Below are 26,050 nucleotides of genomic sequence, written 5' to 3'. Positions count from 1 at the left end.
TGTCAGCAGCTATACGCGGTTCAAACTTGGAGTCGTACTGGAACTCGTCTGCTCCCACCGTCTTTATTTTCCAGCGTTTTGAGTTTTTAAGTGACCGACCGTTTTGTGTTGAAGTGTGTGTTTCGGCGGCTCTTCACCGGGAGGAATTACCGTGTTTTCTTCGTTTTTTTTTTTTTTAGCTGAGAAGCAGCGGGGGGAAATGTCCAGCTGAGGATTTGGAAATCCTGAAAACCGCAGGGCCTGTTTTTGTAATGATTGATCAATGCTTCGACAATGGCGGTAAAGGTAAGTCAGACAACTTTTCTGAAGCCGTTTTAACGTCAGCCTGGTCGTTTTACTTCCACCGGTTTGGCCTGACAGCCGTAGTTTTATGAATAATGCGGGTTATGGAAGCTCAGACAGAGTTACAGTTTCTCGCATTAGGTTTACAGTGAACACTTCACTCGATAAGCTTCATATTTAAGAGTCGAAAACGTGTTTAAAACTCTGCTTTAGAGGCGAGTGACGGACGAGTACAATAGATTTGAGTGCACTAAACGAAGACACGAGTGTTTTTGCTGTAACATGGAAAATGTGTCTCATTAAGAAAGTGTCTTGTGACATTTTACTACCTTTCCAGTGCGGGTCATTTCTAGCCCCGTGGAATGCTGGGAAATGTAGTCTTTGACGTGTGGGTGGCTTTTTGCTCATTCAGCACAGTCTGTGAGAGAGGGAGAGTGGTTAATCTTCATCATGGTCTGCAGTGTATAATCACCACGAATACTGTTAGTTTTATTAGCCTATTATTAGTATAAGAATTTGAGTTATAGTCAGTATCAATAGTTTTAGCAGCGTATAGATATTAGAGCTGCAATGATTAGTTGATTAATCAATTGAAACACAATTAATCACCAACTATTTTGATTATAGATTAATTGTTTGAGTATTTTTTCCAGCTAGGGCTGAACAGTTGATTAAAATTTTATTAAAATCACAATGCTGCAGTTTTTCAAATTGCAGTTGCAGTATTTGTTTAATTCAAAATGTGTATCAAAAGGAGAGCCTGATATTAGCCTGTCATATCTAGGGCTGCAAGTAAGGGTTATTTTCGTAGTTGATTAACCAGTTGATTTTTTTTTTTTTTTATTAATCAGTTAATAGTTGTTAGTTTTAAAATGTCAGAAAATTTTGAAAAATATCAGTTAGTGTCTCCCAAAGCCAAAGATGACATCCTCATGTGTACTGTTTTACACACAACCCAAAGATATTTATTTTACTGATGTGGAGGACTAACCAAGAAACCAAAAAATATTCACATTTAAGCAGCTGAAATCTGAGAATTCTGTCAAACAAACTGTCAAACATCCAAGTGAAGCAACAATAAGTAACACCTTTTGTGGTTGGAGGGTGACTTTAAATTTAAATAAAATCTGTGTAGAGCTGCAACGATGAATCGGTTAATCGACCATTAAATTAATTGGCAATTATTTCGATAAAGTAACTAATCATTGTCCTTTGTTAAGAAAAAATGTCCAAATTCTCTGATTTCAGCTTCTCAAATGTTGAATATTTTCTGGATTCTTTACTCCTCTGTGACAGTAGACTGAATATTTTTGGGTTGTAGACAAAACAAGACTTTTGAGGATGTCAACTTGAACTCTAGGAAACAGTGATAAACATTTTTCACATTTTTATGGACCAAACAACTGATCAATTAACTGTGAAAATGACCAACAGATTAAAATAACTTAGTTGCAGCCCTTCATCTGTGCAGCTGACACTACTCTTGTCAATCCTGGACGGTCTGGATCATCCTTGGCCGAAGCTGACGTCAAAACAAAAACGGAGCGCTTTCACCACATAAAAATACTAACTGAGCCCGCAGAGTGGAGGCCGTGGCCAGAAGCACTGATGAGTTCCTGTTAAAAACATCATCCAGCTTCTGTACCTCCTGGGAGGTGTCGGCCCAACACTAAAATAGATCTCTGTTTCAGGGAAGTGCAAATAGCATTCCATTCAGCTCATTGGTTAATGAACAAGTTAGCTACATAGTCAGGCACTGTGCTGATAGCACATGACGTGCTGAACTGTTTAGTTTTGGATAAGAATTGGCAATTTGTCTGAGTCTGGATAGTCAAATTAATGAAAATATGAGTAAAACGAGTGGGTATGCCTGAAAATCATCCATTAAGGGAACTGTGAAAGGTGAAATCATATTCAGAATGGTTTTCACCTCTCACTGTTGCAGGTATTTGTTTGGGCCTGGTTGATAAATCTGGGTCAGTATAACCTCAGGCCCCTGTCTCAACCTAATGTTAATGGTTCAGTGTTTTGGGTTGATACTGGTGCCTAGTTAAGAGTCAGCAAAATATACCCAGAAGAACTAGTTGAGCCTGTTTCACTGTGCCCTGATTTAACTTCACAGGAGGTAGAATACTGAAGGTGCTATTTGGGTGTGTTGCTATATCTGTGTGTTCATGCACATGAATATAACCCTTTTTTTCTTGATTGTCTTCAGGCACAAGTTTTATATGACTTCACTGCTGAGCCTGGAAACAACGAGTTGACAGTGAAAGAAGGCGAGACAGTCACTATCACCAACCAGGTAAATCTATACCAGCGCTCCTTTACCTTCATTTTTTTCCGTGTCTCCCCTCTACCCAGTGCAGACGCTGCATGCAGGATGCATCTACCTGCTGCTGCATTTTTACCACGGTGACAAAGCAACATATTTCCACAGGATGGTGGTTTACCTCGACTATCTTAATAATTACGTTTACTTGACTTACTTGAAGCATGCTGTCATAAGAGTATCTCAGCTTCTTTAAGAAAAAGGGCAGTGTGTAATGTGTGTGCAGCAAGTGAGGGAGAGTAAGCGGCAGGCTGACAGCGCTGCATTAAGTTGTCAGTCTGGCAGTAAATGTACAGTACAGGTCAGAGTGTGTCAGTTAATGAACGCTGCAGCTTCTCACGACCAAGAAAAGTCTCGTCTGTTGTTTCCCAACTAATGGAAAAGTAAGCTGAGCAGGAAAGGCTAATGTTAAGCTAATGCTAACACTAGCATTGTACCTTCACGACATAGGCTTTGGTGCAATTACGCCCCTTTCACAAGCTTTGTAATCCAGAATGAGCTGCAGTGTCTTTTTGGAGACGTGGTAAAATAAGTCCATAATGATAAATCGAACGCTGAATGTCTTCTGTTGTTATTTATTAATTTTTCCGTGTTGAAAACACACTTGTCAACCTTTCAGTGTTCCTAACTTGTGTGTGTGACTGCGCTCAAACTTGAGTGTATTAATATATCGATGCCCGGCTCTCAACATGAGATTGACCCTTCAAAATAAAAGTTGCAGTGATAACAGTAATGAGCTCATGGCTGCGGTATTGTGGTCAGGACTCAACAATAAGGCTTGCCCGCTTGCCTAGGGCAAGTAAATCAAGCAACTCGCTTAAGTGGTGGTATTTTAGCATTGAGTAAAGGATAAATCTATAATTTATTAACTGTAATAAATCATAAAATGACTATGATATGTCATCAGAGATTAAGGAAACATGCTGTCACACTAATAGCTTCGCTGACCATAACGCTACAGCCACAGTGTCCCCCAGTTAAATATCTATCACGGCCTGTAACTCGTATTATTGCCTGCCGGTTTCATGTTTATTACAGTTAGAATTAATGCCGAATGTACGCTGAATAAGTAGGTGTCTGTTTCTGATTCATAAGAAATCATTAATAATCCGTAAGGAGGAGCAGATGTTTGTAACAGTTAAATTGAGCAAAATGTGAATGGAGTTTGGCAGGCAGAAGACAGACAGTCACTGAACTCAAACTCCAGAGTATGTATTTTCATGAACACAGGCTTAACTTTACAGTGACAGTTATAAACAGCTGATCAATATACAGTGTAGGACTCGCCTTCGATTGTTATTGTCAAATTATAATGTTGCACTAGTCTTACGGTCTTGGAGTATCCCTGCAGCCTGCCCGAGCTTCTTTGAGTCTGTGGAGGAGGGGGTGAAGGGGGGAAACAACTCACTTCAATTGTAAATAAGATTTAATATACAGTCATACATGGCTCCAACTCAGTATTTGGACTGCTGTACTGATTTTGCTCATTACATGTTGCTCCTTTAACTATTATAACTTTGTGTGTTGTTTCCTCAACTTTCACCGTTCATGTGACTCTCCTCTGACGTTGCCACTGAAAACAGTCCAATAAAGGCTAAAACTCACATGATCTCAGGTTGTCTATAATTGCAGAGTGTGACAGACACGTACGGAGGAAGGAAGGACGGACAAAAGGGAGAAAAGGCAGGGAGCAAACATGATGTCATTGCAGCCAGTCGCCCACAGTTCAAAGGTCACTCGCTGTGTGCTGACCTACATAGTTTTTCTAATCAAGTCGGTGTTAAGCCAACCAGGATCTACTGTATAAGGAAAACAGAATGTTTTTTTTCTTCTCTAAATAAACTGACTGTGGAGGAATTTGTCCTGGGAGCTTTCAGTGTGTTTACAGATACTTTTGTAACCTGGTTGCTGTCAGCTTTTCGCTCTAACCTGAATTCTTAAATGACATTTAAAATGGGGGACCTGGTTTCCTTAATTACAAAAACAAATTTAAGAGAAACACAGTTACAGTAACACAACACAAGTTCATGTGGCTGTCAAACACTTCAGACAGTTTTATTGTTCTCATTATTTGTATTGTTTTGGCAACAGAGTCACAGGATCAAAGGGAACATCACTGCACTCTTAGAAATACGGGTGCTAACTAGAACCATAGGGAGCTCTTCAGCTTGTCCCCATAGGAGACCCCTATTTGGTTCCTGGTAGAACTCTCTATAAAGGTTCAGCCTGGGGGCTCCAGGCATTTCAATGTGGTTCTCCTGAGTGCTCGGTTTGTTTACGTGATGCTGGACACTTCTGCTTGCGTCACACAAATATCCGGAGCATCTATTGGAACAATGATCAGAAAATTTCAGTGTCATTCCCCATGTAGTTCACTGTATGATAAGCGGTACGTAGAGAATAATGAGTGAGTGAATGATGATTTCAAACACAGTAAGGGACTGGTGTTGGATGGAAATCGGTGGTTATAGCTCCGGTACTGTCAAAAGTTTTTCTGTATTTGTTCCTTACGACTAAACTAATGACCTAAACTGTTGGAGGCTACTGAGAGATCATCATAGAACCATTTTATACACTGTCCATCTGTTCCAGTCGAGCAGAATTTGCACCCTGATCGACTGAATCAAATGCTTCGGAGAGGTGCAGACAGCTACTCTCTGCAGTCCTGGTCAGTTACGCTAACATGCTGTTTTGGGTCTCGCTCTGTCTCAGAATATCGGAGGCGGCTGGATCGAAGCGCAGAACTCCAGAGGAGATGTTGGACTGGTGCCGGAAGACTACATCGAGGTAAGATAGACACTCACTTAGCGTATGGTGTTGGTTACATCTCACAGGATTTGAAATGGGTTAAACCGTCTGCTGTCACGCTTTGAGGACAAGGTTCACCATATCTGTGCACTAGTATCTATATCAAAGTACAACCAAATATTTAAGGTTTCACCCTCTTAGTGCATCTATCTGTGAGGTATCTGTCGTAATAGAGGAGGATATGTTTCTGCAGTGGCTTCAGACTGTGGTGCCTGAAACTAAAATCACAACAGGATGTGCCTCCTTCAGGGTTTTGCTGATTAGGGTGTTTGTGTGTGTGTGTGTGTGTGTGTGTGTGTGTGTGTGTGTGTGTGTGTGTGTGTGTGTGTGTGTGTTGTGTCCAGTTTGATCCAGCAACTGTGACTTCATCATGAGGATATGATTCACTCTGAAGACATTCAGAAAGAGACACAGAGAGTTTGATTAAAAGTAAAGTCCTTGAAGTCTGTTTAACTGCAACATCTAACAATGTAGCGTCTGTGTGGACAAAGAGAAAGGTTGATATTCTCCGTCTGTTTCACTCGGCAAACAAGCTCATGTGGATGTGAGTGTTTGTCTGACCTTAGGTTACCTCCTTCCAGCTGCCCCCAGACTGTTTTGATTTTGTTTCCAAATCATAAAAACCCACTGATGACAATTGCACTTGTAGCTTACGTAATATCTAATAAAAAACACCAGGACGCAGCCCGTTTCTCATGAAACTACTCTCTGTTTCAGTGCACTCTACTGGTAAAAATAAGATCTGCAAAAACAGGTGTCGAACTACAAAAATAGCCAGAAGGTTTAAGGGTGTATCTTCATATAGAAGAGGTTTTAAAGCAGATTTAAATGTGTAAATTTAAGTAATAGTCAGTGTTATCACACCTTGGATAAATGGAGAAAGTTAAAAACCGAGTTTGCAAAGCCAGGGAATACCAAGGAGACATGATCGCATTACCGCAGAAGAATGCACCTTTAAAAGTCATTAAATCACGCTGGAATATCTGGATTTGTTCTCCTAATGGGACTGTTTTCTGTCTTTTATCAATTCATTTGTAGCTAAACAAGCAGTTTCCATCGTTCCCAGCGGCGGGAACAACAGTGCCTCCTCCAAGTGTAGGAAATGTTGGGTCTGCAGACCTGTCCATCTTTGATGCCTACGCTCCCAGCTCAGCACCTGCACAAAACCAGGTAATCCACTCACATTATGACGTAATGGATCAGGAAACTAACTTTCCTTGTTAATGCTACGTTGTGAGCAACAAATATGTGGTAATAAACAAACAAAAAAGCTTTTAGAACACGGGTTTTTCCCCAGAACGTTTTGGCAGCACACCAGTTGTTGTGTATCACCTGTAGCATCCTAGTTAGCTTAGCTTAGTTAGCCTGTAGTGTCTCTGCTCCAATGTATGGGAGCATTAGGGTTTCCTGTTTAGTTGCAGTGAAAATGGACAAAGATTACTGTCTACCTGTACACAGAAACTGTTCAAATGATGTCGGGTTTGTCTGTGGAAACACTTCAAACACGTCATTTATGCCTGCATCACCCGAACGTGTCGATTAGCATAAAGTGACGAAAAGAAGGTGGAAGGTGAGTCATTCCCCCCACAATGTTCAGACAGCCTCTCACCGCAGATTCAGACAAAAGCAACAGCTGAAGCCTAAATTAAATTAAAGACTGCAGGATTCAAGCATATGCTCAAACACAATGTGCCTTCAAGTGTGCATGTTAATCAGTCTGCTAAACGAGCACAAGATCGGGAATTATCAGCAGGTCAGAGTCTCACAATGAGGCATTACTTATTATTTATTTGTGCTATTTATTGTTTTGACAATATCAACAATATGCCAGAATTTAAGCACCTTAACTGTTAGTTTTAATTTTTTTTCCAAAATAAGTGACACTAATTTTGTTCTCGACATTTTTTTGTTTTCCTTGTTGTAAAGAAAACGTACAGAAACCGAGTTACATACCGAACTATGAATTTAGAGGTGAAATGGTATGTAAATTTCATATCATGATTATAGTGGCTAAAATTAGCACAGTTATCAGTATTATTGTGGTAGTGTTGCTAAATAATGCTGAAAAAGTCCTGATAAACACACTGAAACCATTTCATTCTGATGTCAGTGTTTCCACTGATGCAAAACAAACCCACATTTCATGCTAAGTTCTTCAAAGTGTGGCTTTAATGATGATTAAAATTTGAAACAGTAATACTTATCATCGGGGATCTGATTGTGAAACCGGTAACTGTTTCATCCTCATGTGAATTTTGTGTTCTGTTTCACCTCTAACATGAATATAACCATAAAACACCAAACACAAGTTTAAAACTAGTGGAAACAGTGTGGAAAAAAACTGAGGCACACTGATTGTGAATGTAAAAATCCTTTATTAAGTGCCTCTCTGCCCTGAGCCTTCATCAGTGCATGATGAAGACTCTGAGTTTTTTTTATATTCACAATCAGAGTGCCGCAGATTTGGACTGCCAACCGATATCTTTGACTTTCATTAGGCAGTAATTTTTATTTATATGTAGCTACTGGCTATATCGTTAAAGAACACCTGAGTTTTTATTTTTATATGACCAACAATACTTTATGACCCTGTGCAGCGCTGCCTATTTCTTTTTTTTTTTTTAACCACGGATTTTATTGGTAACACACTCAATTTCCCAGGACCCACTCGAATGACCCCTGTGGTTCCTGGGGATGCACTACATGGAAAACCTATCAACATCCCTGCAGCTCAAATGCTCAGATTTTTTGGCTATTTAGTAACCTTCAGTCTGTAGTAAATTCAGGGTCGGACATAAATGTTTTTTGCTCCACATGCCCGGTTGGACAGGTGGGTCATAAATCTACTTGCCCAGAGTCAGTTTTTACTAGCTTCTGCACAGGTCGTTTTATTTATTAGCAGTTATCAAATAACAACAAATACTAAAGTTAATCTTCATCTTTAATATCAGGCTGCAATGTCTATAAAATGTCAGAAAATAATGAAAAATGTCTTGTCTTGCTGGAAATCTCCATATTTGAGAGGCTGAAAACAGAATTTTGGGGTTTAAAATTACTTTAACCATAAATCATCCATCATTAGTCAAAATAGTTTAATAGTTTAATTCTTGTTTTTGTACCTCTTGCCCGGTCGGACAAGTGAGTTTCCAGATTTACTTTCCCAACATGGCATTTCAAGTGGGCAGTCCTTATCGTTGAGCTCTGAAATGACTTTACGGCTGTATATTTTTGCAGAGGAAGTAAGAATAAATACCCATGATTGTGCCAGGCACAGTGCACCTGCCATGTTCCCATTCTCCCACACTGAAGTACGTGTGACGGGGTGTTGCTGAAGAAAAAGCTGAAAGCAGAAGTGACAGAGTTGACAGGTTTTTTTTTTTACTGATGCTGGCGCGGCGGGTGCGAACCCCACAGATGCAGAAGTGAGAGCAGCTGGTGTGGAAGATATTCGCCGTGGTCGTGTCATTTATAACTGACACGAGTAACGCAGTGCCAAGAGGAAATAAAGTGCAGTGAAATGTTTGTCGTTAGCAGGCAGGAAGTTCTGAATGTGAGTGTACTGCTGGATCAGTAGAAATTTGGGCACAGTAAGAGGTTGAGTCAGGGCAGGAAATGTGTCAGCCATCGTCCCTCATGCTCTCTCTCTCTCTCTCTCTCTCTCTCTCACACACACACACACACACACACACACACACACACACACACACACACACACACACACACACACACACACACACACTGTATATCCAGCATCACTTTAACCCATCCCCTGCTGAGTGTTAACCTTCACTGCTGGCGCTTTGTGATGATGTCACCTTCTTTTCCCTTCAAGGTGGATGCTGGGGGCTTAAGTCCCCAGCCGGAAACCCCTGACACCCCAGTTTCCCCCTACCTTTCGTCCCCTGATGAGGTAACCGCCACTTGGGGGAGGGGGGGTTGGGGGCGCGTAGTGAATGAAGCCCTCCACCACCCTCACCCCTTCTCTGCCCCGAGCCCCGTCCTCTCCCCAAATTCCCCCTCCTACTACTGTCTGCAGACAGCATGAGCTCACCGTCTCCGTTCACCTCGCACTGCAGTGCGCACACGCACGCCCACACGTCACCGATCGACTCCCACACCCTTCATCTCGATTGTATGAATCAGCACCAAAGTGAAACTTTCCAAGTTTAAAGATCAGAGTCAACGATCTCCGTATCTCACGTACAATCGTCCAATCACACCGATGAATCATCAGAGCAGAACACAAACATTACCTCCATATAATCATCAGAATAATCTTTGAATAAATTTCAATATTTTGACAGACTGTTATGTAATATGTTGTCTATATATGAATAACCCCAATTCCAAAAAAGCTGGGACATTACGTAGAATTTAAATAAAAGCAGAATTCAGTGATTTGCAAATAACTTTCAACCTATACTCAATTGATTTTAATACAAAGAGAAAACATTTAATTTTCCTCTCCACTTCACCTCTCTGTCAAAATCAAATTGGTGTTTCTCGAGCAATCCAGTCTTTTGTTGCCCCTGTCCCAACTTTTTTGGAACATATTTCAGGCATAAAATCCAAAATGAGTGTATATTTACAATAAAACAATAAAGTTAATCAATCTGAATATGAAATATCTTGTCCTTGTACTGAATTCAGTTGATTGTAAGTTGAAAGGTTTTTGCAAATCATTGCAGTATATTTTTATTTACATTTTTCTCGGTGTCCCAGCTGTTTTTGGAGCTGTGGTTGTACATTGAGTGTTGTTCCTCTCTGCACTGCTGTGTTGTGCCACTGCAGCAAGTTATTGTGAAACTACTGGTTTATTAACAGAACTTCTCTGTATGTATATGGTATATGTGCATTAAGGGGTCTGTCACGTAACCCTGCACTAGTTGATGATTACATTAAAGGGACAGTTTGGATTGTTTGAAGTGGGGTTATATGATGTACATATCCATAGTCAGTGTATAACTGAATACAGTCAGCAGTAAAACATATTTTTGCCACCTAAAAAACATCAGTATCAGTGTAAGTGTAAGAATATTTTCACTGCTTTACCTTGAAACCTGCCAGCCTTGTTCTACGGGAAACTGAAGTCATTATATCGCTCATTATAAGCAACCAGACTCCTTTGGAAAAAACAGTGTTTTAAAAGGTTAGTTCAGGTTCACCAAAGTCACACAATAAAACAGAATAACTAACAGCAAATCAACTGAGTTCTATGAGGTAAAATTACTGTTTTTGCCAAGAGAGTCTGGTTGCTTTGGAGAGAGAAATATTTGTCTTGCGTAATGGCGGTTTCTCATTAGAAAGGGCCATCTGAAGGCAAGGTAAAATGGCGAAAATATTATAAATATAGCATACACTGTTCACAGCAGCGCATTGCTTCGCTTCCTAACTCCTGCTGCTTCTCCAAACCGGAGGCATGTCAGCTGTCATCTACTGTAGGTAATTCACTGACTGTAGATAAACAACTCATGCAACATAGTTTAAAAAAAAATCCAAACTATCCCTTTAAGATAACTGCAACCTACAAAAGGAACACATACACATCTATTGCATGCCTCTGCAAGTTTTCACAGTGATATGCCTTGCAAGCATGGCATGTAATTGCAATTTCAGCTTCTACTTAAAGTATATTGTAAACTACTGTGTGTGGACTTGAGAATGATAGTGTTTGTTTGTGCACATTCATCATTATCAGCATGTGTTTTTTTCCAGATTTGCAGTATTTTGTAACTTTTTTGTTTAGCAGTAAGCGGCGGCGTGTAAACAGCAGCATTTACAAACTGCACTGTCACAGTCAAGTTGATTTGACTTGACAGATTCCCTGTTAGAGGTCAGGTCTGCATCATGTGTTTGAAAAAGCATGTTGTTTTAAGACTCCGGTCGGCTGCTCATTAAACAGACTCTCCCCCTCCTCTCCAGACCGGATCTGTCGTTTCTCTCCTTCTCATTTTCTCTGTCTTGTCTCCTCCAGGCTAGTAACGGTAATGATCCCTGGTCGGTGTGGAACGCGGACCCCTCGGGGGGCTCCAACAACAACTGGGCGTCCAATCCAGAGGGCACCCAGACTGGGAAGGGTACTTCTGACCCCTGGAGCGCCGTGTCACAGGGCCACCCTCAGGCTTACCAGGGCCCAGGTAAGAAAGGGCTTTGCAGTTAACATTAGCAACCGTGAGGTCGAAACCATAACAGTTGTGAGTACAATAAAATCCTATGCCTGTGATCATGTGCTGTTTCTAAATTGTAAGTTTCATTCTTGTGGTAGTTTTTACACTTCTCAGTACTGCTATTCAGGCCTCAGGATGATTTAAATTAGGAAATGAAGACTTTGCTGCTTGTGCGTCACTCCAAAGTGCTTCTGCTTTCAAGTTAGTATGTTTATTTCATGTATAATGTTTAACAGGATGATTAAAGTTGATTTAACTCTCAGATTTTGGAAGTAACAGACATCATAATCAAGAAAATGTCGTGCTAAAAACAGATTACAGAGATTCTGCACCATGATGTCTTAATGTGGTTTGCAGGCTTGGGAAAGTCACGCTCTGTTTTTTAGCTCTTGGCATCATTATCTTGCGAAACAGTCGAGCTAACTGTTTGCAGATAGTTTGCTTTTTAAGCTGTAACTGTGTGGACAGGAACGAATACACGGTATGGCTGCTGTGGATGGAGTTGTTCTGCAAAGCTGAGATTTACTGAGCCCCGTGGAAATGTTCATCAAATGATTAAATTAAGGAAAACGTTTAGATAATATGGCTTGTGAATTGTGTTGTACATTGATAATGGCATCTGTTGGGATGGGGGTTGCACATCCCAGAACATTCAGTGTTTTAGTACACAACTGTATTAACATGTGAGCCTTTTGACCACAATCCGGTTCTCCAGACATGTGGTAAAAGGTCTTTGTTTGGGTGAAAAATGGAAGACATCCAGAATGTTTGAGTAAGATTATCTGGAACTTCGATTAGTGTCATCAGACAGAAGATTTATGTATATTAGGTTTTCAAAATGTGCTTTAAGAGACAGTTTGGATTATTTGAAGGTGAGCTGTATGAAGTACTGATCCAGAGTCGGTGTATTAGCTGCAGCAGATGGCGGTCAACATGCTCTCATTTTGGGGAAGCAGAGAGGAGTACCAGGGTAGGAAGCAAAGCAAAGTAATACTGTGGACAGAGTCAGCAGCAAAACGTATTAAATCATCTCAGCTGCTGTTTGCATCATAAAACACCTTTAGAAAGAATATTTTTAATACTCAGGAGAGAAAACTGTTTTCTGTCCTTCAATTTCACCTGATAGCTGAAGTGAAATTCATTAGGAATCTGCAGTAAACCCCCTAATCTGGGTCTCCTGGTAGTTTGATCCAGTAATTATTGTTTTCAAAAGATCTGGAGTGCCTTTAACTCCTAGATATGCTTCTACTCAGTTTCTGGCCAGTCCCTCTGCACAGATGCTCCAGCATTTGGACATGTGGACAATCATCAAGTCATGATTCTGTTTTTGCCAGGCTGTGGAAAAGTTAGCCTCACGCATGACTCAGAAGGACAAATTACTTGACCTGTTTTTTAAATTCTCCAGTTGTTATTTTAGAAAGGGAACTGGGAGAATGAATGGCAGGGAGAGGAATTAACAGACTTTTCCTTTCTTTCCCTCTTGCCAAAGACATCTACCCGTACCCTTACCTTATTGATTACACAGGTATCCTGTACATCACCTCTTTTTGTGTGTGTGTGTGTGTGTGTGTGTGTGTGTGTGGACTGGCAATAAGTGCTCATGAGGAGAGGTTTTAGGAAATGACTTACATTCTTAGAAGCATGTGTGTGAGACACTCAGTTTATATCCTGATATTAACACTACATTTACACTTCATTGTGATGTTGGAGTGTGACGTGATTAAAGTGTACAACTAACACATGCAATATACTTATTAAGTCAGAATCATAATATGAAACTTTGACATGTTGGAGACTTCTGTTGTAGTTTGTAGTGTTTAATAATGGGGCAGCAACTACAACCCTAATTCCAAAAAAGTTGTGAGCTGTGTAAAATTTAAATATAGAAATTCTGTTTTATGTTTAGGAGCATTTAGGTATGAAATCGAGAATTAGTTTATTAGAAAGAGTTTCACATTGTTTTTTACATCAAGGTGCATGCTGTCTGGAAACTTGAGCTACGGTGGAACGGAAATGTTGTTTCAACGCTTGAATTCCTTTTTAACATCAAAACAAGTGCAGTGTTTGCAAATCATTTGTTTCAAGCATGGGTGACACTGGTGTGTATACAGTATGTTTACATATTTGTTGCTGATGCATGTCAGTAAATTACAGAAATGCTGGTAGTTTATTTCCTTAAACTCGTGCAGCTGCATCAGTTAGGATGCCTCTGCAAAAATCTCTTCAGAATCTAATGTTTAGGATCACAGAATAAAGCTTTGTCTTTTTTCTACTTCTGAAATAAGAATAACAAAACCCAAATTAAAGGACCAGTGTGTAGGTTTTTAGTGGCATCAAGCAACGAGCTTGCAGATTGGAAACACCTTGCATCACACTGATGAAAACATACTCATCAATCTTTTGTTGCATTTTTGCCTTAATCTGCCAATAAATCCCTGTTAACCTTAAACACTGGACATTTTGTAATTCCTCCATTATTATCATCTTTAGATAATATTAGTTAACCTTATGCTGCAACATGTAGTTGTCTCTATCCAACACAACAGCTATCTGTGATTGAAACAATTAAGAATTGGTTTAAACAGAACTGATAATGTCCATCCCTGCTGGTGTTTAATTAATATAATGGAGCAGTTAATCTTCCCCAGCAGCTGTGGATTCTCACACAACTCCTTCAGTTTGCTTCTCGTTCATTTACATGTTGGGTTGTTGAAGAACAGAACATCTTCCTGTGCCTGCGATTTATAACACAACCATGTGTGCCTCAGGAGCAGAGGATGATGAGTGGGACGATGAGTGGGACGACATGAAGTCCACCGGCGGTTACGCCGAGTCAGAATCTGGAGAGAGTGGAGCAATGAACAGAGGAGGGGCTCATGCATCTTCAATGAAAATCAAGTAAGACTCCATAAGGCGACAAGACACAAGGCTTTGACCTGTGGGGTTTTATAGAACAATAAAGCAGCAGAACAGTGTTGATGGCTCTAAAAATCTTTGTCAAGGACGGGACGCAACGCAGCACCTCTGTGTCTGAAAAGAAAACTGCACAAATATTGTGATTTAAAACAGTTGCTCTCTAATGTGGATTCAGGGAGCCTCGAGGGTCCTTGAGGGGGTTCCCAGCAAAGAGCGGAGTATTTTATTTTCACTGTTATTTCATTCATAAGTAACACTCTGACAGAACATATGACTATTTGGTCATGGGTTTCATACATAAGTGTTTCCTCTGTATTCGAAATCACCAACACAAACATTAAATGTTATCTAAAACTAAACTGAATGTAGTCAAGATGCGCTAAAAGTAATATTTATACAACAAACCAAAAGATTTGTGACATTAGAACCTAAGCTTTAAGGATACATAGGGCCTTAACAGCATCAGAGATGAGATAAAATTAGAATTACTGGCCAGAGAACCACACCTGTAATGAAATTACAGAGGTACAATCTCTGTAACAAACCATATGAAAGCAAAAGTCTCGTGAAATTGGGGTCCAGGGGCTGCCGATTTAAACTATAAATTGTTAGTAATTAAATTAAGCTGATCTGAGGTGGGTTGTGCAGCTATTTTTTCTGCTTCAGTCAGCTGTAACATTCTCTTCCTGTTGCCACATTAGTTTATTACTTATTGTGAAAGGTGCCCTGTGAGTTTGCATTCAGAGTAACTTGTAAAAACACACGTTGAATGCACTTCCTTCCTCATAGAACATTTGCAAAAGGTACTATTTCTATGTTTGAAACCTGCGTTGTTTACATTCATGTTTACTTGTTAGCAGTCTTCTTCATCTCTTTATTGGAGTTCAGCTGTGTGCAGAGATGTTTCGGCTTTGCTTTCGGGAAGCTCTCATGTTGCCCATTTTACTATATGTGAATGATTCAGACCGAAACAGTCATTGCAGAGTAAACACCAGTCCTCTCCTTCATTTGAATGGGGCAAGTGTGATCTCATTTCTAAACGGTGGCCATGCCAAACCACACAAACCTCAGTAAAGTTAAGCAGTGCATCACCTTTCTATTTTTTTCTGTTCAGCAACTTTATAACTTTGATGTTTTAAAGTAAGAGAGGAAAAGAGAGACTGTTTAAAGCCCTGTCTAGACCGCAACCGTGTCAGATGGGGTTTTTAACTCGAGTTTCTAAGTGAGAATCGTGCAGCTCTTGTTGGAACCACAGCAAATAGCCAAAAAAAATCCTGCAGCAGCCTGCAACAAAAAATCGAAGCAGAGTCAACTTTTGGAGGAACGCAGCCATCATTGACGCGGGCGCTATTCAGCAATGATTGGTTTATTTCATGTACCCAGCTGCATCTGGCTGCAGTTTATGCTGTAGAATAATGATACCAAGATGTTGTCTTTGGTCTGAGAGAGAGAGAGAGAGAGAGAGAGAGAAAATAAAGAGAGGGAGCGGTGGCAGTGAGAAAACCAATAAATGAGAGAAATAAAACATTTTCACTAGGGCTGAACAATTAATCTGAATTTTATCAAAATCACACTGGTCTGCTGCAGTTTTCAAATCACAAGAGGTGCAATATTTGATAAAAAAAACTTTTTTTTTTAAATGTAAAATTATTGTGCTGCAGAGAATGTCTTTCTAGGGCTGCAACTAATGATTATTTTCATTTTCAGTTTAATTTGTCAGTCATTTTTATTATTAATCTATTATTTGTTTGGTCCATAAAATGTCAGAAAATGTTGATCAGTGTTTCCCAAAGTCCTCAAATGTCTTGTTTTGTGCACAAGATATTCAGTTTACTGTCAAAGAGGAGTAAAGAAACCAGAAAATATTCACATTTGAAGCAATTTTGTATTTCTTTCAGAATAGTTTCCAAGTAATTTAATTGTTGACAACTAATCCATTAATCGTTTAATTAAGAAATCATTGCAGTTCTGCATCGTTTGCTGTGAATCGTTGCAAAAGTCAGACCTTTAATATGTTTTTCAATGAAAATGAGAATGATGATGTTCCCTCTAATATTGCAATCATATGCAATCACAACATCAGCAAAACTAATCGCAATTAGATCTTTTTTCACAATATTTCAGCTCTTGTTTTCACAGAGGTTACGTTTATACAAGTAAACACACCCACCCCGCTGCACAATCCTGCGCTTATCACTATTATCGCCTGATTTCTTCTGAATACAGCCTCGCTCCTCCCTGTAGATCAGCCTGAGTGCTATGAAAACATTGGCAGGAAGGCGTGTCACCTTACATTAAAAAAAATCAGCTCCATAGCGCTATTACATGTCGTAAAGATTATGATAATGACGGTATAATGAGGTGGTTGTGGTTGACATGATGAGAGTGATCGGGAGCTTCACTTGTTAAACTTCTCTTTCTCTTTGAACAGGTTCCCCGGGTTCTCCAAATCTGGTCCAGAGCTTTACCTCCTCTGCAAGCAGCTCGCTAAGGGGAAAGAGAAGCTACCAATCTATGTAGGTTATCTCCAGACAAAATACAGTATGCTTTATCATAACACGCGAAACTAGGAATGAGTCATGAGCCCAGGTAGATCAGTTGAATGTTGTATTTCCCTACAGTATACTGAGTTGTATCACAGCGTGGTTTCCTCTTTTTTTTTGGCGGAGTAGCAGGTTTCTAAGCCTTGTGTTTTATGCTCAGATTGGAGAAGTTGGTCCGGTGTGGTCTTACCCTGAAACTCAGCTCGACTGTGTGGTGGCTGATCCCAAGAAAGGCTCGAAGATGTATGGCCTCAAGAGCTACATCGAGTACCAGATCACACCCAGCGTGAGTAGCATTTTCAAACTGTCAGTTTTTTGTTTTTTTTTTAATCTAGGACTGAGCCAAACTAGAGTTTCAACACTAGCCAACACCAAATAACTGCAAGTAATATTTTAAAATAGATATAATATTGCATATAAGTATAGATTATAAACCCCGGTAAATAATGATAAAATTGTTTGCCCTCAGTTTACATGACTTCTGGTGTCAATAACTTCTTGTTACTGGTTTGCAGACCACAAACCGACCGGTCAATCACAGATACAAGCACTTTGATTGGCTGTATGAGAGGCTGCTAGACAAATTCGGGTCAGCCATCCCCATCCCGTCTCTACCAGACAAACAGGTGACAGGTAAGCGCCCGACTCTGTGAACGACAGTGGTATCGCAGAAAAAAAAAGATTAAGTATCGCAGATGACAGCACGAACAACGTGACATTTTAATCTTCTACTCCAGGGCGATTTGAGGAAGAGTTTATTAAGATGCGTATGGAGCGGTTGCAGGGCTGGATGACCAGGATGTGCAGGCACCCGGTTGTTTCCGGCAGTGAAGTATTCCAGATATTCCTCACCTACAAGGATGAGAAGGTTTGATATTCTTCCTCCGTGTTTTCTACCTTGAGCTTGTGAATGATCTGTGGTTTTAAGATTGTATTAGTGAAGGTTTGAAAGATCCTGGTTTTATTATTATTAACATTAACCATTTGATGTAAAGTAGCTCTGATTTGTTCTTCAACAGCTGTATACAGTAAAGATGATTTTTAATTTAAAAATGTACAACCCATATTCCAAAATAGTTGGGATGTTGTGTAAAACAAATAAAAACAGAATGCAGTGTTTTGCAAATCCTTTTAAGCTATATTTAACTGAATACAGTTCAGCTTTTTAATGAGTGATTTTTATCTACAGAGGGTGTTCCACTGCCATGTTTCTACAGTAGCCCAGAATGGACAAACCAAACACTGGCTATAGATATGACCTATGACCTCACATTTTCTTGGGTTTTGGCCACCATTTTCTTGCATGTTTGGAAGGGGAGGGTGAGGCAAGGCATTTGTAGTCTGCAAGCTCACTGATAGATGCCACTAAATCCTACACACTAGTCCTTTAATGCCCGTCCCTGCTTTCATCCACAACGGCCTCTAAAATCAACACAATATGAAAGTTCCTTGTTGCTCCTTTAAATTTTGGGGATTTTTATCATTGCTCAATTAAAATAAGGGATTTGTTGGTACAGGACTGGAAGATGGGGAAGAGAAAAGCAGAGAAGGACGAGACGGTTGGAGTGATGATCTTCTCCACGATAGAGCCTGAAGCTGCAGACCTGGATCCCGTGGAAGTGTGAGTTTAATCAATCTTAACGCTAATCCACTGCAAACACAATCCCAACTGTGTGCTTAGAAAAGCGTGGTTTAAAAAGCATCAAGATTATTGGTGTAACTGACTGTGTTTATGGTTGATTGTGTGACAGGGAACAGAAATGTGAGCAGTTCAGCAGGTTTACCAAAGCCATGGACGACGGGGTAAAAGAAATCCTCACGGTGGGCCACGAGCACTGGAAGAGATGCACAGGCCGTACGTACACAGCACACTGAAGCTAAATAAGTGTTTTAACACACACGGACCACACCCTCACTTTGTGCGTTAAATACAGTTTGCATCAAAGACCGGTTCATTGTGTTGAGTGTTTTGTCAACTGAAGAAGAATTCGTTCACACAGTGTGTCTGTATGTGTTCACGTTTCTTTTCTTTCCCTCCTCAGCTTTGCCAAAAGAGTACCAGAGGATCGGCAAAGCCTTCCAGAACCTCTCCTCCGTCTTCACCAGCAGTGGATACCAAGGTACGACACACAAATATGACATCCAATGTTATTCCGAGTGACTTGAAGAGATTGCTGTAATCAACACATGTAGTCATTATACTGACGGTAGATGCAGTTCACTATGCAGTAATTCATTATGTAGAAATCTGTTTTGAAACAAATCGGCGCACAGATACAGGCAATAAACACACTGATGACACATTTTAACCCTTTTCCTGCTTGCAGGCGAGTCAACCCTGACTGACGCCATGACGGCGGCAGGAAAGACGTACGAGGAGATCGCTCAGATGGTGGCGGAGCAGGTAGGTGATGTGACTGCTGTAACACACTGCACTGAAAGCATCGACTGATTTTTCAAGCAGCACTGGAAATATCTGCTGCCTTCCTTTCTCGATCTCAGGATTATGAGGCTGTTATTTGTGATGCATAGCCAATCAGATAGTGCTGTGTGGGCGGGACTTTAGCAAGGCTTTAATGTGGTGACTACAGGCTGGTGTTACACGTCAAACCAAAGTTTAGGTACTAAGTCTGCCACGATTTAATTAATTTCAGGGCCTGACAAATGACTTGTGTTCATTTAAAATATTCATTTACATTTATGTCGACTCAAAAAAGCAAGTAAATTATGATTCAACAGTTTGATTTGACTCAATCCTTCCGAATATTTGTGACAGAGACGTACCATGAGAATTTCAAAATAAAGGTGTATCACACAGATGATATTATAGATGGATATTTTCACTTTGCAATGAAAATACTGGATCGTTGGACTTATGATTTCACCCCTGCTGATCTCCCAACGTTCGGTACTTGTTGTGGTTTCATAGCGGCGTGTTTACAGAGATACTGAAGGGAATTTTTGCAACATGCAGTCACCGAGGGCGTGTGTTTAGGTTCAGTTCAGCCTCTGGCTGAGCTGAGCACTCGAGACTCTCAGCTTCTTTCTCTTACTTACTTGGTTTGCTCAAGTAATGTTTTGGTATAAATGATCAGATGGTAAAATCATAGTTTATAGATTTGCAGGGGAGGCCTGTAACGCATAATAACATTTGACCCAATAAATAAAACGTTTTCTGAGCACAGCCCTCGTTGTAAATATATGTTGTACACCCTGTGGGTCTTGTGGTTTTGCAGCAGCATGCTTTATGTCCAGGGTTAATGTTGCCTGTGGACGTTCTGTGTCTGATCTGATCTGTTGGGTATCAAGTATCAAACCAGTATTGTTTCAGGCTCAAGTACCATTTTGGTATTGAGTATCGTGATGCTAAACTTGGTACCAAACTTTTGTTACCGTGACTGCACTGCTACAGAATGCATTTTTAAATAAATGTAGTTATTCAGCACTTGGATTTACAAAAATAACGATTCCAGAAATTGTAAAAATGCTGAATGTCAGATTAAAAACTCTGCCAGGCCGACAATCATTCGACGCCTACAGTAAAATCAGTGTCTTAAAGGTCCTGGCAGCAGTGTAGGAGGATATACTGCACTTTAAGGACTCCCGTTTCCTCAAAGGTCTTTTGAGTTTATTTTAGACTTGCTTATCAACCACATCGTTTGCATCTCAATATCTCACACAGCGCCTGCGAACATTTCCTGCTTGCCGTCAGTGTTTACATCCTAGTTGTGGCGTTTTATGACCTCCTTTAACACAGCGTCCTGCTGTGATGAAGTGTGTATCTGTAGAGGAAGAGGCCGCAGGAAAACGTATTTCTAGAGTTTCCTGAAGCTTGTTTTGACCGACTGTTTGATTGTAGCTGTTCTGTGCAGCCTGATCAGTGTGGTGGTGTGTAATAAAATCAAACTTGGGCCTTTTTTTTTAATGTCCCAGCAGCTTCCAGAGGGAGGAGTCATCTGGTAAGCTCGTGCTGCTCCGGACACTTTTTTACTCAGTGCTCCTGTAGAATTGTTCATGTTAGTTTAGTGATGCCTGTGACGGCGATGGTGAAAACCAGTGTCTGCACAGGGAATCATCTTAGGAGTCTCACATCAGTATCAGTATCTCAGATTAATAAATAAAATAAACCCTGACAGGGTGATGCAGGACTTGGATTTACCCTGAATGGGTTTATTTCACAAAAACGACCTGCTCACTGCACATTATCCTGCTTATTACACAGCCACTTCTTTAAAAAAGCAAAGGATTTGATTGATAACAGACCTTAGTATGCTAATAATTGACCGATCATGACTGAGTCTTTAACAAGGCTGTGTAATAACTCAAAATAATGTCAAACTTTAGTAAAATAATGACTCAAAATATTGATTCAGTATCTCAAAATAATTAGCAGCTTTCTCAAAATAATTGTAATATCATTACTTTGAGAAGATTTGTCATTATTTTTGCCATAGCAACTCAATATTTTGAGATACTAAGTCAGTATTTTGAGAAAGTTTCTCGTTATTTTGAGTTATTGATTTGGCTTTTTCGTGGTGAAACTTTCGCAGCTTTAGTTGGCTGAAACTCAGGTGAAATGAATTTGCAGTTGAGTTGTGGGGGGGTGAAGTCCTCTGCGACACACATGAAACTTGTTTTGAAACTCTGCATCAACAGTTGCAAAACTCCTAACTTTGTGAAACTAGTTTCATCCAACTGCCAATCAAAAACGCTGATGACATCAGACATTTCACAGTGCAAAAAGTTTGAACTGATTTCAACTTGCTTAGCACCAGAATAAACAAAATAATAAAACAGAGGATAGTGTTTTGAATGTTTTTAGAAGGAAATTATCGCCATAGACTTCATGTCAGGTTGGTGACACTGCCAACAAACAAATTATGCTTTTAGGATTTATTTATTAGAGTATTTATCAAATAACAACAAGACTTAAGTTAATTGTTGTGTTTAATCTAAGGCTGCAAAATGTCAGAAAGTCTTATCCATCCCAGTTTTTTTTTTTTAATCAAAGGTGATGTCTTTAGATGTTTATTGTAGTCAGTCTAAAAACTCAGATATTCACTTTAATATGATAATGAACAGAGGCTGAAAACAGCATTTTCTTCCATCTGCATAAAAAAATTACTTAACAATTGATCATTTATCAAAGTAGTTTAATTCTTTTTTAACATTTGCCCACTCAGGCAAGTGAGTTGCCAGACTTACGAGCCTGATGTGGCATTTTACTTGCCACGGGCAAGCGGGCGATCCTTACTGTTATTTGTCAGTCTTACAATTTCATATTAATAGTATAATAATAATATAACATTATTAGTGATAGAAGGTGGAATCAAAGAGCAAAGTATTTGTTTAATTTCCGTAAATCAGAGGTTGAATGCACTCAACAGAGTCTCACTGGATCAAACTGTGAATAGTGGTTTCTCTCTTTGGAGTAGCGAGTAGCAGGTTGTGTTTTTTTTTTTTTCCTCCAGCAGATCAATAAGCATTAATGCAGCGATAGCTCTCTTCCTGTTCTCCAGGACAGCCGTTATGAAGCAAAACTAATGAGCCAGAAGAAAATGTGATACAACACATCCAAACTGGTATAATCCAGAGAAGATTATACAAAATGAAACTCAGATAATGCAGATACAATGACACTTATTTAAAAATAACCAAACCAGCCAGCTAATTTTAGTGAAATTAATGATTATATTGTGTTGCACGAGGCTCATTTTTGAACTGATTCATTCAATTGTCAAGTTGCATTGAAGTTATGTTTCATGCGGTTTGCAACCTGTGAAAGTTTCACCATAGCAGCCTAAAACAGGAATTATATCTGTTGCATTAACCTGAGGAGGCTGCACACAGTTTTCCCTTCATAAATTCAATGATAAGAGCAGAATGAGTCTCATATACATAAATCCAGATGTTCCACCAGATAAGTGGCTATATGAGCTAAATATTAGTGCCTCCTCTGTTACTGTATCTACTGTGTGTAGCACTACAGCAGCTCTTTGTTTAGTATCTCACTCTGCTGGAGGCTCAGCTTTTGAAGAATTCATGGTCTTTTACTGATAATCCGCTTCTTTATAAACTTGAATCTCCCCTTTTTTGTTTCACACAGGCTGTTTAAAATTAGAAATTAGTCCTGTGACGTAATGTTTCCTTGAATTCTTTCGTATCGCTTTCATATCAGTGTGTTTTTCCTGTTTTTGGATTTATCTTTGTTCCAGTTTTAGGTTAAATTTATCTCTTTTTTGTCCCTGTGTTTGCTCCCGTCACAGCCCAAGAAAGACCTCCACTTCGTCATGGAGACCAACAATGAATATAAAGGTCTTCTCGGATGCTTCCCGGACACAATCGGAGTCCATAAGGTAACACAACAAATTTAATGTGATGTCTCATTTATACACACTAAACTTTTAAAGGGTGGGTTAAATCAGAACATTAAAATTTTGGTTGAAGTGCATGTTTTAGTGTCAAAATAAAATAACATAAGTTTCTACATGGTGACGTTACATATAATAACTGAAATAAACCAGCATCAGCACTGTAACCTGCGTCACTGCTTTTTGCTAACAGCTGAGTCGGAGTTTCCATTTGAAAAACCTGGAAAAAATGCAGATGGAGTCTTTCTTTTGGGGCAGTTGCTTCTTCAAGGGGCAACTGGCTCTGCAGCAGGAGCCAGTCGCTCCAGCTGCTCTTAAGTTCAAACATTTTTGCAAACTTTTTTTGTGGATATTTATGCATCACTAAATCAAACAGGGTTCCACCACACAAACTAGTTCATACAGAGAAAGAAGCTGTGACTTAAACTGCAACTGTCGATGAGCTGATATTAGCTAACTACTATCTGACACTATTAGACCCCTCTTAAGTAAAAAAGGCAATAGACACGGTCGACATATCTGACCTGACACTTATTACTCATTAGGGATGCTAAACTAAATTTTAAGTGACATGTCTTTAGGAGAGATGTGTCACAGTAACACAGCAGTGAGACCTGTCATCACATCAGCTGTGTGGAGGTATTTTAAGAAAGCAAAACAGCTGATTGGCATTCATTTAAATCTGATTTGAATGTTTTGATCAGTCAAAACTGCTGCTAAAAGTTCTGTGTGAAGAAGTTTAATTGAAAAGAAACTGTAGTATTGCATAACTCAGTCATGTTGTGGGCCACTGGGAGTGAAATATTTGTTTTGCGGTTTGAGCATGATGATTTTTAGATGTTAAGTTTCAGCAAAGTAAATCCAAACAAATGTTTTAACAGCTTAGGTTTTTAATTGAGCTTACGATAACCCTTAGTGAATACAAAGAGCTGGATGACGGAGAATCCTCACAGAGCTGCTGCATGTGCATGAATAAATTTTAAAAAAGCCACCAACATTTAAATTTAATATATCGTTTGGGCCCTAAAACTCTTAGATTTGGACGTTATGCTACAGTTAATTATGCTACAGTGACTTACTGTTAACATTGTTGGTTGGTTTTCATCGGTCAGCTCTTAAAAGCTGATTTAGACATTAAAGCTGAGCTAAGACGTTCCTGAAGTAAATTATAAACTAGCTAGTAGTCGCTAAGAACTTAGAGAACCTGAACACACGAACTCACTAAATGATTCATAAGTAGTTTGTGCAACATTGTCCAGAAGAGAGGAAGTCTAATGCAAAATGCCACTTGATTGTTTTTAAATTTCTTCACCTTATCTGGATGCAGATGCATTGAAGACTCTTGTCTGTGTTTGATTCTTGCAGGCAGCCATAGACAAGTTGAAGGAGGCCGACAAGCTGGTGGCCACCAGTAAAATTACCCCTCAGGACAAAGTCACCATGGCGAAGCGAGTCAGCACCATGTCTTACGCATTACAAGGTAACACACTCGCTCACAAACACGTTAAGCAGCGGAGTTTGTTGTAATATGATATCTGATTCACGCGGTTTGCCCTCACCTGCCACTTTTGTCTCCCGCAGCTGAGATGAACCACTTCCATAGCAACCGTATCTACGACTACAACAGGGTCATGCAGTTGTACCTGGAGGAACAAGTCAAGTTTTACGAGACGGTAAAGGCAGTTTTATCGACCGTATATCAAAGTAAATTGGAGTCTGTCCTTTTTGTTGCCCCGTTACCTGGACAGCAGTCGCAAATCCGTCACATGACCACCTGCTGCTTTTGTATTCATGAGTTTTTTTTCTTCCTCTGACTCGACAGATTGCTGAGAAACTGAGACAAGCGCACAGTCAGTTCACTACGATGTGAAAGCGGCGGCCTTCAGTCTCGCACTACAAGACAAGGAGAGTTAAACCAGCTCAACATCCAAAATATTCTTGCTTACTCTGCCTTCTTTTCCCTCCCTTTAATTTAAATTTCACTTCTCTCTTTCTGTCGCTCTTACCTCATCTCTTCCTTCGCGGCTCGTGCCAACAGCTCCAGCTCGTGGTGTTACTCTCGTCTGTGAACAGTTAAACGTGCAACAGCCGGAAAGGCTTTTGACACCAGTGTGTTTGTTTTTTTGTTTTTTGTTTTTTTAAGTGCCAGCGATGATAGCAGAACAAGAAGCACTATTTACACACAGCCTTTCCTCTGTCCAAGGTCCGCATTTCGTGACACAGGAAGTTAACATCGCAGTCTCACAGTCTGTGGCCACGAATCGTTTCATTGCATGAGTTTATCTAACGTGATGCAAACTTTTTCAGCTACGGGTACAAACTCGCTTGTGCATGCGTATTACTGCCTGTTTTAAAGCAATACTACCCCGAGAGGCAAGTGAGGCAAGAAAATCATCTAAATCGTTTTCTCTCCTGTTTTTATGACTTAAAGACAAGTGGAAAAAAAAAAGGCTAAACCAGGATAATTTTCCTTTATTCCTTAATTTGCTCATGTGTGAAACAAGTGGGGAAAAAATAAGTTTCACCAGTTGGAAATAATTGTCAGTATCAAGTGTTTGCAATGTTTGTTGTTGTAATACTCATTTTTTGCCACAAGCGATTGATGTGCAGCATTAATCGTTCTGAATTATTTTG

The 26,050-nt window shown here is 39.8% G+C and overlaps 1 protein-coding gene across 1 annotated transcript; it reads left to right on the top strand.

The window, feature by feature from the left end:
- Nucleotides 1-153: 153 nt before the first annotated feature.
- Nucleotides 154-26,050, top strand: snx9b (sorting nexin 9b). The gene is made up of 20 exons (XM_084736842.1): nt 154-285; nt 2,498-2,584; nt 5,324-5,398; nt 6,458-6,589; nt 9,252-9,329; nt 11,394-11,556; nt 13,076-13,111; nt 14,355-14,484; nt 16,934-17,018; nt 17,206-17,331; nt 17,561-17,678; nt 17,783-17,913; nt 18,563-18,666; nt 18,797-18,900; nt 19,088-19,165; nt 19,373-19,449; nt 23,312-23,401; nt 24,782-24,896; nt 24,998-25,089; nt 25,239-26,050. The coding sequence occupies exons 1-20, from the start codon at nt 274-276 to the stop codon at nt 25,284-25,286; spliced, it is 1,881 nt and encodes a 626-aa protein (XP_084592968.1). The 5' UTR covers nt 154-273; the 3' UTR covers nt 25,287-26,050.

The sequence above is a fragment of the Lutjanus erythropterus genome, chromosome 15 (genome assembly GCF_056507025.1).
Source record: "Lutjanus erythropterus isolate fLutEry1 chromosome 15, fLutEry1.hap2, whole genome shotgun sequence".
Classification (NCBI taxonomy): Eukaryota; Metazoa; Chordata; class Actinopteri; order Lutjaniformes; family Lutjanidae; genus Lutjanus; species Lutjanus erythropterus.
The sequence above is the reverse complement of the archived record's forward strand: the minus strand, read 5'-3'. Positions and strand labels throughout refer to the sequence as shown.

What these genes read in the sequence shown, in the direction of transcription:
- snx9b (XM_084736842.1), top strand. An exon ending in GCATCTTCAATGAAAATCAA is followed by an intron (nt 14,485 to 16,933) that starts GTAAGACTCCAT and finishes CTCTTTGAACAG; the next exon opens with GTTCCCCGGGTTCTCCAAAT. An exon ending in ACACAATCGGAGTCCATAAG is followed by an intron (nt 23,402 to 24,781) that starts GTAACACAACAA and finishes TGATTCTTGCAG; the next exon opens with GCAGCCATAGACAAGTTGAA.